Raw genomic sequence first — 14,095 nt, 5'->3', positions numbered from 1 at the left:
TTATTACTTGAAAGAAGTGAGCATCTAGCTAAACTCTGTATAGTTTTATAAAAAGAAAAATAATAAAAATATTAATATCTATATTTTTATCATAAAATTTCTAAAAATAAATAAATAATAGTTACATTAGTAAACATTTTTTTTTTAATTGTTTATTGTTTTTTTATAAATTTTTGAATGAAATAAAAAAAAAAAAAAATTCTATATAAAGGAAATTTCAAAATTGAATTGGTATTAAAATTAATTTAAAAAAAAAGAAAAATAAAAAACTTAAATATTAATTATAAAAAAATAAATAAAAAATAAAAAAAAAATAAAAAAAATAAATTATTAAATTGTTAAAAATATTATTATAATAAAAACATAATTTATTTTTTTTTTTAATTTTTACATAGTCACTCAAACTATACTAATACATGATCCAATTTATTTTTTTAATTAAAATAATACATAGTTTTGATATTAATACGTAATATTATTATAATTTTTTTTTTATTTTTTTTTATTTTTATTTTTTATTTTTTATTATAAAAAAATTATTTTGTATAAAATTATTATTTTTTTAATTTTTTTTGTTTTAAAAATCGAATGTTATCTTTTGAAACACACCCCCATATACACATAGCACACAAAAAAATATTTTAAAACAAATTTAACACAAGTGTCTTTAGGTGTAATAAAATAATAAAAAAATAAAAAAAATTAAATTAGTAGTATGAGCATAAGTGGTTTGCTGTGTGTAATTGAATCTACCCCTTTTCACAAAATTTACCCACATATAGCAAAATAAATATTTTTATATAAAAATATTTGCATATATTAACACTTGAAATACTTTTTTTTTTTAAAAAACTCATGAATTGATAGACAAGCAACACATATCCTTACATAGTAAAATACAGATAGAGAAGAATGAATAGTATTGAATATAAAAAATACATTATAATAATGTATAAAAAAATACATTAATAACCCAATTTTTTACATATGAGAATGGAGTACCTAAATAAATAATTTTGTATATATACACTTTTATTTAATTAATTTTAAAAATAAAATAGAGAATAAAGCATGCTTCCCACTTTTTTTTTTTATTTTATTTTTTATATACACACTATATATGTAGTTTGTGGGGATTTAATTATTTTATTTTTTAAAAATCTTAAATACAATTTAAAATACTCAATCCATTTATAATACGTATGAAAACTACACAATATCATAAAAAAAATAAATATAAATGGTTTAAATATTATTATAATAGAAACAACTATTTAGTATATAATTTACACAGAAATTTTTTTAATATTAACATTTTTATCAATAACATTCACAATAATAAATAAAACAAGAGTAATAAAGAAATTTTATTTTTTTTATTTTAAAAAAAGACTAAACTATGCATATGTTGATATTGTTTTTTTGAACATTAATAAGCGAAAATGAATTTTAAAGATTTAAAATGTTGTTATTTTTTAAAACAGTTTAATCCCGTTAATTATTATAATAGTTTTTATAAGGTTAAAATAGCATATATCTAATTTTGTAATGGTTTTTTTCTTTTTTATCTATATGTAGTAAAAAACATATTGTGTAAAAATTTTTTTTTTTTTCATTGTGGGTTATTTTTTTATTATAAAATCTTTTTTTTTTATTTTTTTTTTTAAAGTATATACATTGTTATTTAATATCATCATATAAATATATTTTACTGATGAGTTATTATTTTAATTAAATTATCCTTTTGGAGTTATTTTATAAATGTTGTTATTAAAATTAATCTTTGATATAATATTTCTATCTAAAATTTTTGAAGATTTCTCTATAATGCTATTGTTGTTGTTGCTATTGCTGTCATTAGTGTTATCTTTAAAATTATTAAAATTAAAACCATAGGTAACTGGATGTGACATTTGATTACACTGAAATTCATTATAACGATACGAAAATAACTTTAAAAGATCGATGGAGGTATCTGGTAAAATTGGACCTTCAATATCAATTTTAAAAGCTGTTTCTAATTGAGTTTTTGAGGATTCAAAAGTTTTTGTAAATTGATCACATGCTGTTAATTTGTTAATTTGTAATGTGCTACCAATGAACTGCTGTTTAGATAATAATTGTGGTACATCTTTACAAAGCAACATAAAAATCTCTTCATTATTGTTTTCATATTCATCTTGTTGTTGTTGTTGCTGTTCAGCTTCTAATGTTGAAAAAATATTATTTAAAGAGCTTGATTTTTTTGGTGTAAACATAATTTGTGATTTAACTGATGGCTGTGAGTATGATAGTTGATTGGAATGTGTTGGTGTTGAAAACTGTGATAGCATTTGCTTTAATAGCGGGTCTGAGGACCAGATTAGTTTCTTTTTTAAAATCTTGTAAAACTTGTCAATTTCAGCTTCGCCTTCAATAATAAGTTGGGATGATGACAATGAGGTTTGGTAATATGCTGCATCTACAACCTTTTTTTTAATATGTAGTGTATCTTTAGGATCTTTTTTGAGTAAGTGGTCCAATGAAAGATCAATAGAGTCTAATTTTGAATTTATAAATGGTGTTCGCCAAACTACAGATTCTTTAGTTAATAAGTTTCTTAATCTAGGTGTGGATGAGTTGATAATAACTTTTTGACCTGGATATATTTGATTGGATAAAAATAAAATTGAAAATTCAGTGTCGTTGATTAAATAGAAATAGTTGATTTCGTTCTCTCTGAAGCTATTGTAAATAGAGTCAAATGACTCATTGAACTCCTGCCATCTCTTGTACATCCACTGGTGCTTGATGACCTCATGACTTAATACTGGTACACTGATGTCCCATGGTAATTGCTTTGATTGAGGATGACTATAGTAAAACAGTGATTTTATAAATTTGCTTTCTTTACTTTCATTGGTGTTATCCACATAGTTGCATAATAATGAAGATTGGTCAGTACTGATAGATTGGAACTGCTTTATTGATTTTACACATTGCGATGCTGTTTTAAATGAACGACCACACCAGTCAAATGTTGTAGATGATATAAACTGAATTTTAGATTTGATGCTAAAGTCAATTGGGAAAAATGGTAGCTCTTTATTTCCATCCTCCATAGAAGATTGCTGGTTTTCTTCGAGTTGTAAGGTAATGGTCTCAAATTCTTGAAAACTATTTTGTTTAATGTTACTAGAGTCATCATTAACACCACTGTCTTTGGCGCCACCACCAAAGGACGACGATACACCTTGATCTATACTCTTGCCAGTTTTAATTTCATTATCTAGGAACTGTCTTGCTTTCTTTAGATCAGTTTCTGTGAAATATTTTGTATCGATATCATCTTCATCAATGGCGTTATCATTCTCTTGCTGAGACTGTTGCCCTAGTTTACTTGACGATTTCAAGAGTAACGCTTCAATCGATTGGGACGATGCAATTGATTTTCTAACAAACTTTAGTGGAATGATAGTATTACCAGTTAACTTATTAATACTTGGTGATTCTGGAACATGAACATTTTCAACTTGAGTTTTATTTGGTTTTTTTGAACTGCTTTTTAGTAACATTGAATTGAATGGGTTATTATTATTATTATGGGTAGGTGTAGTTGCAATAGAAAATCTTGATTTAAATGGTGTAAATGATTTAAAGTATTCTGATTTTTTTGGTGTAGCACTTGGTATATTTTGATTTTTTGTTGGAGATTGGTTGTTGTTATTATTATCATTATTTTGATTGGTACCATCGTCATTATTATTATTATTATTATTATTATTTTCGTCATTATCATTAAATTCAAATTTTCTTTTCTTTAAATTTCTATTATCCTGACCATCCTTATTTTCTTGTTGCTGGGCGCTGTTGGTATTGCTTTTATTTATATCGTTGATATTTCCGTTTCTATTTACATTCACTATCTTATCATATTCTTCAAATAAATTATTTAATAAATTATTGTCATTATTTTCTTTATATGAATCTTCGTTTAAACTTCTTTTTTTAGTTGTCATTATTTAATAAACTTTTAATAATTATATAATATACATAAATTAAAAAAAAATGCAATAAACAAATAAAGTACAATAACAGGATTTATACATGCGCCAAAACTAAAAAAAAAAATCAGTTAAAATTTTAAAAATTATTTTTTTAAAATTTTTTTTTTTTTTTAAAATTTTTTTAATTTTTAATTAATTATTTTTTTTATTTTTTTATATTTTTTTTTTCAAAATTATATAATTATATTTGTTTTTTTTTAAATTTTTAAATTTTTTTGATTAATTAAACCAATTTAGTTCAAATAATACAAATATAACACACACATATATATATTCGTCATATACATATATACACATTTTATTTAATTTTAAATAATATAATAATATCGTATATACACACAAAAATTATTTATTATTTTAAAATTTATTTATTTTTTTTTTTTTTTTTAAATTTTAATTTAATTTTATTTTTAAATATATTAAATGTTTTTTAAAATTTTTTTATAATTGTGTGATTTAAAATGGAAGAAAATACACACATAAATAATAATAATATAAATACAAATAACACATCTCCTACCTCACCCAATAATAACAATAATAATCTTAATAGTAGTAGTAGCAATCTAAATTTTATTTTTAATAGTATAAATAACAATAGTAATAATGGTTTAAGTACACCACAACAATCGCCAATTCGTACATCGCAAAATGCAACTTCACCATTACAAAAACAATCACCTTTACGAAATTCATCACAAAATATTCAATATCAAAATAATAATAATAATAATAATAATAACAATAACAATAATAATAACAATAATAATAGTAGTTTAAATAATTTTTATATGCAAGATAATTCAAAATTTTATAAAGAGGTTGATGATAAAATTATAAATAAAGAAATCAATTTTTTAGTTTACTATTGGTTAAGCAGTCAGGGTATCGAGGGGGATTTATTATCATCATTATTTAATAATTTAAATGACAACAGTTTGTTACCTAAAAAAACAAACTGGTTAGGACAGGATGAGAATTTTACATTTAACGAAATTGTAGGTGATTATAACTATCAATACAAAATATTAAATACTAATATGTTTATTTGTTATATTTTAGAAAAATAAATATAGTTATATTAAAGCAGATCACATAAAATCAATATTTCAAAGCTACAGAGATTTAGCAACCCAAAAAGGACATTTTTCAAATTTACCAATTCAAGCTAATACCTTATTAGGTGATAATTTATATTCAATGATACCGCCTTCAAATGAAATAACCTCAAAATTACAAACTTTAAAAGCTCCAGATTTATCAAATAATAGCAATAATAACAATAATAATAATAATAATAATAATGATAGTGTAATAAATAATGTAAATAATAATAAAAAAACAATAAAAGTTGTACGTTTATATAAACCATTGGTTCAACCTCCACCACCACAAGAAAACATTGATAATATTATAGCGAATAATACCTCACCAACAAATTTAAATTCATTAACTTTACCAACAACCCCAATAATTCAGTCACCAACCCAACAACAAACCACGACAACTACAACCACCACAACCACAACCACCACAACCACCACTACAACCTCACCAACTAACGTTGCAAATAATATTATCAATAACCCAAGTGGTAATAATACAAACCAATCACCAGATTTAATTACAACTGTTGAAATTACCCAACCACAACCACTATCACAGTCTAATAAAGAAAACATTAATAATTTCAAAAATATAATATCAATACAAAAGAATAGATATAAAGTACCAACATCATTACAATATATTGAAAACCCATACGATAATAACATACCAATTTCATTACGATTAACTGGTCAAGAGTTAATAGATAAATCAATTAAATCAACAAAACAATTGCCAATTACTTTTTATGAAAATTTTAATAATGTAAGTATTTATATAAATATGAGAGTTGTTATAAATAAATATTGATTCTTTTTTTTATTTTTTACAGAGTTTAATCGTATTTGGTCATAAAGCTCCAACTTATTGTTTAAAATTTGATAAATCAGGTAGATTATATTTTACAGGTTCAGATGATCATTTGGTTAAAGTTTGGTCCACTCAAAATGGTAGATTAATTGCGACATTAAGAGGTCATATAGGTGATATTACAGATATGTGCACAAGTTTCGATAATAGTTATTTAGCAACGGTTTCCAATGATAATGTTATCAAAATTTGGAGTTTAGACTCTAATGACTACGAACCTATAACGTCACTATTGGGTCATGATCCATCTAATAACAATACTATTACAAGCATTCAATTTTCATCAAATCCAACCCAACATTTATTGGTTAGTAGTGATTCTTTTGGTCAATGTAAATTATGGAATATCGATAAAAATAACCATGCCGTCTCTTTACCATTAAATGATACAACTAGAGGTTCAAATACTATAAATACAACAAGAAATATTAATAATACAGCTTCACCAACAGGTTCAAATAATGATTTAATGATTGATGATGATGATGCTGAAGTACCATCCACCAATAACAATGGTAATAATATTCCAAATATCCAAACAAAGAGCAATGAAATCACAGGTACAACATTAAACAAAGGGGGCACATTAATTGTTGCAAGTGTTGATTGCTCACTAAAGATTTGGTCAACTTTATTTAATCCACCAAAGTTAGTTAATACCTTGGAAGGCCATCCAACTACAATTTTAGCGCTTCAATACAGTAATAAGAGTGATGCAATAGTTTCAGGCAGTTATGATGGTACAGTAATTATTTGGAGACATGCAGGTGGTTCGAAATGGGATCATGTAATGTTCAATATCAAAAATGTCACACGTCCAAATCAACCTACAACCCAAAAGAAGGTATCAAGATCAAAAGCTACATTTAAAAATGTTATTTGGTCTTCAGACGACAAGTATATTATTACAACCGATTATAATACAATTCGTGTATGGAATTCAATCGATGGTAGTTTTCATTTAGAAATGACAGAGCATACTTCAGAGGTATACGTTACTTCATGTCACCCACTTGACCCACGTTTAATAATGAGTTCAGGTTACGATTCTCAAGTTATTCTTTGGTCAATCGAAACTGGTGAAATCATTAAAAAGTTTATTTTAGAAGAGCCAGGATATCCAAGTCAAATTTTAGATGGATCTTTTTCTCCAGATGGTCAAAAATTCATTGTCACCAACTCATTAGGCAAATGGTTTATGTTTGAATTGGGAATTGGATCTGATCTCGAAAGTCTTAAGAAATTAGTTCCAAATGAACAATATTTATTAACAGATTATCATCCTCTAATCAGAGATGCCAATGGAAATGTATTGGATGAGCTTACTCAAACTCCACCTCATTTAATGCCAAGATCAATGTTGGTAAACTATCAAGGTTTACCATATCCAGATCACTTTAACTTTACCAACCTAAATGCAATCTATAATTTAGAACCATACAAGAACTCTGCAGACTATCAATATGACTTAAAAGTTCAAAAAGAATTTGAATCACGTGAGATGTATACATTCAATCAAGGTAATCCATCGAATGTGCCATCTCATCCTATTGTTATCTATGTTCCACCTGAACCAAAACCACCTCCAAAGAAACCAGCTTCAAAACCACGTGCTACAAGAAGACCATGGGAATATACCGAAGAAGAGATTGTTGAAGATGACATTATGTTTCTTAGTGATCCATCCGATAAAGATTTCAGCCCAGATGAATCATCTAGTTCATCATCTTCAGAACAAAATGTCACAGATTCAGACTATGACGACGAGGAAGAGGATGAATCTGTCATTACAACTAGACGTAATTCAAAGATGAAATTTGAAAAGAGAAAGAAAAAACTATTAAGACAAACTAGAAAATTCACAAGACGTAACACAAGCCCATCAAGAATTGATGAAATGATGAATACTTTTGATTTACCATCAGATGAGGATTTACAGGAAGCTAGCGGTTCAAATATCTCAAATAAACGTTTAACCCTAAAACAACAAAGAAGATATTATGGTGACTCTTACAACCAAGATGATTCTGAAATGGGTGATGGCGATGAAAATGAAGATGATGATGATGATGACAATGAAAATGGCTATAGTTCAAACGAATCAAATGATAGCTCTCGTTCAGGTATTTCTGGATCTGACTATTCTGACTCTAATAGAAAGAGAAGGAATAAAAAGGGTAGATCTACATCATCGCTATCTGCACCATCAAGTAAAAGAGTTGAAAGAAGAGGTAGAAAGAAAAACGACAAATCTAAGACTAAATCAAGAGGCAGGCCAAAATCAACCACCACCACCACAACAACATCGACCAATATTACTCCCTCTAAAAAGAAAAAAGATCCATTATGTCCAAAATGGCTATCGATCACTCAATTATCACCATATGAAACATCTTATACACCACAAGTTGGAGATTTCGTTTTCTATTTTTATCAAGGTCATCAAAAGTATTTAGAGAAATTCCCTCAAAATGAAATAGAAAGAAAATTAAATGAAAAATCTATTTTCAATTTTATTTCAGAACCATCAGATAATAATTACAGCCAAGATGAATCAGAAGAACCCGAAATTAGTATTTGTTATCAAGAGTGTATTATTAAGAATTTAAAATACTTTATTTCAAGTGATGGTGTCCATAAAGTTGTTGTTACATTATTACCAGTTTTAGATCAACAGGTTCCTCCACAGGATTTAGATGATGAATCACAACTATATACCACAATTTATCATGTATCTGATATACCAGACTACCTAGTATTGGCTTCAAAAGTAAGAAAATCTTTACTATTAAATTGGCACATCGATAAACGTTTCAAAATGTATTATCCAGATTCAAATGGTTGGTATAATGGTACCATTATTGAAATATCCGAATCTGATCCTCACTTTCCAGATAGTCCTTGGGAAAGATTAAAAGTTAAATGGGACGGTACCGAAGAAGAAGATAGAGTTAGTTACTGGGAAATCGAAGAGCACTTTGAAAAAAAGAATAGAAAATTAAAAGAGCAACCAGAAGAAGAAAGTGAAAAAGAAGTTGAACAAAAAGAGGAGAATATAGAACAAAAAGAAAATAATAATAATAATAATAATAATAATAATAATAATAATAATAATAATAATAATAATAATAATAATAATCAAGATTTAAATAATAACCCCGTTGGAAATAACAATATTAATAATACCAACAATATGAATAATAATTTAAATTTCAATAATGGAGGTATTGTAGATTTCAATATGAATAATTATTTAGGAAACAATGTTTACAATGCACCATATAATATGTATAATAATATGAATAACATGTTAATGTATAATAACAATAGTAATAATAATTTAGATTATATGAATGCATTATATACTCAATATCCAAACTTGTATTACAACCCAAATCAAATGGGTTTCAATTTTAATAACAACTTTAATCCAAATGACTTTAATAATTTTAATCAAACTAATGGTTTCAATAGCTTTAATAACAATATAAATATTAATAATAACAATTTTAGTAATAATAATGATATTAATAATAACAATAATAATAATAATAATAATAATAATAATAATAATAATAATAATAATAATAATTATGATTACAATAATAGTTTAACTTCTCCTACAACAACTACAACGACAACAACGACAACAACAACAAGCACAACCTCAACAATTAATAACTTTAAAGATAAAATTTTAAAAATCACAATCCCAGATAACGAAGTAATCGAAGAACAATCCAAAGATAATTTATTAAAAGCATTAAATCAATATGTTGAAGAAGATGAAATTACCGATATATATAGTGAACCAGTTGACTTGGAATTGTATCCATTATATATTAGATTTGTGCCACATCCAATGGATATTGGAACCATTATCAAGAGATTAGAATCAAACTATTATAGACATCTAGATGCCATTTATTTTGATTCTAAACTTATTATGATTGATGCATATATTTATAATAAACCAAATACAATGGTTGCTAAGAACTCCAAAGTAGTTTTCCATAAGATTTCAAATATTCTCAAAGAAGAAGCAAACTTTATTCCATCCGAAATTCTATTACAAAGTGGCGGTAGTTTTGATTCATTTACATTAAAATCAGCCGAGGCAGATCTAGATGAAGGTAGCCAAGTGGCATCCGATGATGATGAAAGTAATACAAACAATGGCGAAAGTTCCAGATCTCTTTTTTCAAACTCAGAAGAAGAAAATCCCAATAAAAAGAAAAGGAAATTAACAAATACAAACTCACCTACATCCACTTCTAAAAGACTTCGTGCCACTGCCGATAATGATATTAGCGCTACATCAAACAATAATAGTGATGATGATTCATTTGCTAGCGAAACCCAAGAAAATAAAAGTATTCTCAGCGATTCAGATACAGATTATGTCGATAATAAAAAGAAACAATCATTAGATGATGATGATGATGATGATGATGATGATAACCAAACTGGTAGAAAGAGAAAATTAAATCAAAACAATACATCTGTATCTAAAAGACAAAGAACAAACTTTTTATTGCTTGGGGACGAAGAAGAGCAACAACCGATCGAAGAACAACAAAAGCCAAAAGAAAAACCAACTCCAAAGAAAAGAGGTATGAAAAAGAAAAAGAAAGATGATGACTATACCAGCGAAGAAGATGATGATGAAGAAGACGATAAAGAAAGTGATGATGACTATATTAGCGAAGATGAAGAGCCAGAAAAGAAAGTAAACAAATCAAAAAAACATGTAAATAGTGAAAGTGATTATAGTGATGAAGAATATGAAAGTGAATATAGTGATGATGAAGAAGACGACGACGACGATGAAGAGAACGAAGAGGGAATAGATGACGAAGAATTTTTAAATTTAATAGAAAAACCAACTCCTAAAAAAGGTAGAAGAGGTAGACCACCAAAGAATAGAAAATCAAAAACATCAAAACTATCATCAAATACAAATGGTACACCAAACAAAAGAGGTCGTGGTAGACCCCCCTCAAAAAAATAAATTATTATTAAATAAATAATAAAAAACCTGTATATAAATTAATAGATACTCTTTTTTTTTTTAATTTGTTTGGTATATACATTTTATATATAATATATTCTTTATTTTTTTAGTTGTAATATTGTGGTATAAAATTATCGTTTAATGGGAGAAATAATCTTATGGCATCGGCACCCATAGTATAGTATCTAAATAATCTTTTTAATCTGATAAAACCTAAATTTTCGTATAAAGAAATTGCTTGAATATTTGTTATAATGGTTTCTAAAACAACTTCGTCACAATTCATTTCAATCATTTTTTCGATTGTTATTTTTACAAGTGTTGAACCTAATTGGTGGTGGAGTAAAAATATTAATATTTTCTTTTCTATATATGACATATAATATTAAACCTACCAATCTTTTTTCTTCTATATTCTTTATCTACGACAATCATACCAATATAACCTCTTTGTAATAATTTATGGGGTTGTTTTTTTGAAATGATTACACCAACCAAAACACCTTTGCAATATGCTAAAAAACAAAGTTCTGGCCATTGATTTAAAAAGAATCTATATGTGAAAATTGAATATGGTTCTGGTAATTCCCTTTCGATAAGGCTCATTAGCTCTTGTATTTGTGATTCGCCCTTGTATGGTAAATATTCGATGTCCCCAACTGTCATTGGTGTAACAAATTTATTTATTCTATTACTATTTTTATTTTCATTTTCATTTTCATTTAAATTTAAATTTTCTAAATTTTCGGGTATAGAATCTGCTATATCGGTCATATTATTATTATTATTTATAAATTTATGTTTAATTAAATGAAAAAAAAAAAATGAAAAAAAAATTTAAAAAAAAAATAAAAAAAATTTAAAAAAAAAAAAAAAAAACTTTATTTTTTTTTTTTAGATAAATAAATAATTGTTTATTTAAATTTTATTTTAATATACTATTTTTTTATTCTATTAATTTCTAATAATATGTTTTTGTAATAGTTAAAATCAAAAAAAATTTTTAATTTTTTTTCGATTTTATTAATATCAATATTAAAACTTGATGATGACTCTGATTTTAAATATGATTCCAATAAAACCAAATTTTGTATTTCTATTAAAAAATCTATATTTGAAGAAAAAGAAATTTTATTGTTATTTGATAAAATAATAAATAAACTATTGAAATCCAACTTGATAATGTTTTCCAAAGATAAACCTGAATAGTATTCTTTTAGCAATTTTGATTTTAATTGTGTTTTAGAAAGATTTGAAACATTTGTTAATAGTAGACTTTTGAATGAGATTTCTATTTTTGATGATGCTTTGTCAATATATTTATCAATATATTTTTTAAATCTTTTAGATTTAATTGATAGATATAGGTGAATATTATGCTTGCTGTCGTCCACGAATAAACCGTAATTTACAAATTCTTTTTTGATCTCCAAAACCTTTTCCAAGGTTATACCATTACAAAGTAACACTCTATGATAAAGATTTGTGAATATTGGCTCCATTACTCTAATTTCATTTTTTGATACATTTTCAAATAAAAATCTGGATACTTGTAAAACTTTGTTTAAATCCTTACAATTTTTGTATGCTGTTTTAAATTTGAATTGACTAGATTGAATATGGTTTTTGAAAAAATCAAAATCAAATTTAAATTGTCCTTTGTAATCTTGGAATAATAATTTTAAAACTCTTAAATTGAAATCCAAAATTGAGGAGATGAATAAATAATTTGTGAATTGGGTTGGTATATTTGAGAATTGAAGAATCACATATTTTTTTAAATCTTGATCATTTGTAAATATTTCTAATAGATTTAAAAACAATACCCTAAAAGAAAGCATATTAAAACAGGCATATTTGGATGTATTCAAATGTTTGACCCAAGGTATTAAGATATTTTGAACATTAGAGTTACTCTCTATGGACTTGTCACTTGATGATTTGAAATCTTTTAAAAATGTTGGGATCTTTGAAGAAAACTGTAAATTGTCTGAAAAAAATAAAAGTAATTCTAGAGATGAGTAACTTGGATAGAGTTTTTCAACTTTAATATCTTTTTTATATTTCATAACAAACTGAATTTCTTCTTTTGTAGATAAACACTGAGGCCTAAGTACCACTTGGTTTTTACTTTTGTAATTTCCATTATTATTTGATTTGAGTTCGATAAATAATTTGAATTTTTCAAATGAAGTGTTATAAAAACAGTTTTCATTTTCAATGAAGTCTTTAATTGACAAAGAGTTGGAACTTGCTAGGGATGATAAAATGTCTACATTTGCTTTGGATATGATAGATTTTATGAAACTAAATGGGAGCTGATAAAATTTTGTATATTTTTGAATAAATACCTTGAGCTTATTGAGATCGATTGGTTCTTTAATTGAATAAGTGCTGTGTGTGAAAGAAGGTATATCTCTTTTTAAATTTAAATCTAAGTATTCAACATTTAAATCTTTAAATACCCTCTTGATTGATGAGTAGTTTTGATAAACTGAGATATAATGATCATCGTTAACATAAAATTGGACACCACCTATTATGCTCGGAATTCCAATAATATATAATTTAAATTTACAATTTGATTGCTCCAAACTTATAATTTTAATTAGGTCTTTAGCAATGTTGATTTCATTTCTTTGTGATACTTGATTATCTTCATGCCCATGTTCGTGTTGCACTAAATAGTCTCCGGCCATATCTAACTTTGCTCTATATTCATTTGACATTAAACCAGATTTATGATGGTACTTGAATAGAATTGGAATTAAAAATAGTAATCTTTCAATAATTGCTTTATAATTTTTTTTGTAGTCTTTTAAATATAGATTGATTTTTGAATTTGGAGCTTCTTTGGGACAATATATATTTAGTTCTATAATTTTTTTCATAACTTCGAGATCTTGAATTAGAAAAAAAGCAGTGGGGGATTGGATCATGCCCTCCATACTGATATATTTCGAATAGTTTAAAAACATTGGAATTTTATTGTAAATATAAGAATAATTAGCCTCAAATAAAAACCGAAATATTTTTTCTATTAAAAATTCTTGGCCTG

At 25.5% G+C, this 14,095-nt stretch overlaps 4 protein-coding genes across 4 annotated transcripts; 1 reads left to right on the top strand and 3 right to left on the bottom strand.

The window, feature by feature from the left end:
• Positions 1–1,678: 1,678 nt before the first annotated feature.
• Positions 1,679–2,368, bottom strand: DICPUDRAFT_92846 (uncharacterized protein). Its single transcript, XM_003292282.1, has one exon. The coding sequence runs from the start codon at positions 2,331–2,333 to the stop codon at positions 1,737–1,739; it is 597 nt and encodes a 198-aa protein (XP_003292330.1). The 5' UTR covers positions 2,334–2,368; the 3' UTR covers positions 1,679–1,736.
• Positions 2,369–4,507: 2,139 nt separating this feature from the next.
• On the top strand, positions 4,508–11,034 carry DICPUDRAFT_157040 (uncharacterized protein; the record flags this gene model as incomplete). The annotated part of the gene is made up of 3 exons (XM_003292289.1): positions 4,508–5,044; positions 5,109–5,918; positions 5,986–11,034. 3 exons carry the CDS (start codon positions 4,508–4,510, stop codon positions 11,032–11,034), a joined length of 6,396 nt encoding a protein of 2,131 aa, XP_003292337.1.
• Positions 11,035–11,143: 109 nt separating this feature from the next.
• DICPUDRAFT_40387 (uncharacterized protein) lies at positions 11,144–11,703 on the bottom strand (the record flags this gene model as incomplete). The annotated part of the gene is made up of 2 exons (XM_003292281.1): positions 11,144–11,364; positions 11,433–11,703. The coding sequence occupies 2 exons, from the start codon at positions 11,701–11,703 to the stop codon at positions 11,144–11,146; spliced, it is 492 nt and encodes a 163-aa protein (XP_003292329.1).
• Positions 11,704–11,934: 231 nt separating this feature from the next.
• DICPUDRAFT_95583 (uncharacterized protein) lies at positions 11,935–12,642 on the bottom strand. Its single transcript, XM_003292280.1, has one exon. It carries the CDS (start codon positions 12,537–12,539, stop codon positions 11,976–11,978), a length of 564 nt encoding a protein of 187 aa, XP_003292328.1. The 5' UTR covers positions 12,540–12,642; the 3' UTR covers positions 11,935–11,975.
• Between the last annotated feature and the right edge of the window lie 1,453 nt (positions 12,643–14,095).

Source organism: Dictyostelium purpureum (assembly GCF_000190715.1).
Source record: "Dictyostelium purpureum unplaced genomic scaffold DICPUscaffold_335, whole genome shotgun sequence".
NCBI lineage: Eukaryota > Evosea > Eumycetozoa > Dictyosteliales > Dictyosteliaceae > Dictyostelium > Dictyostelium purpureum.
Note: the sequence above shows the minus strand (reverse complement) of the source record. Positions and strands in the feature narration are given on the sequence as shown.

What these genes read in the sequence shown, in the direction of transcription:
- DICPUDRAFT_92846 (XM_003292282.1), bottom strand. Translation starts at nt 2,333, where the DNA reads ATGCTATCACAGTTTTCAACACCAACACATTCCAATCAACTATCATAC.
- DICPUDRAFT_95583 (XM_003292280.1), bottom strand. Translation starts at nt 12,539, where the DNA reads ATGGAGCCAATATTCACAAATCTTTATCATAGAGTGTTACTTTGTAAT.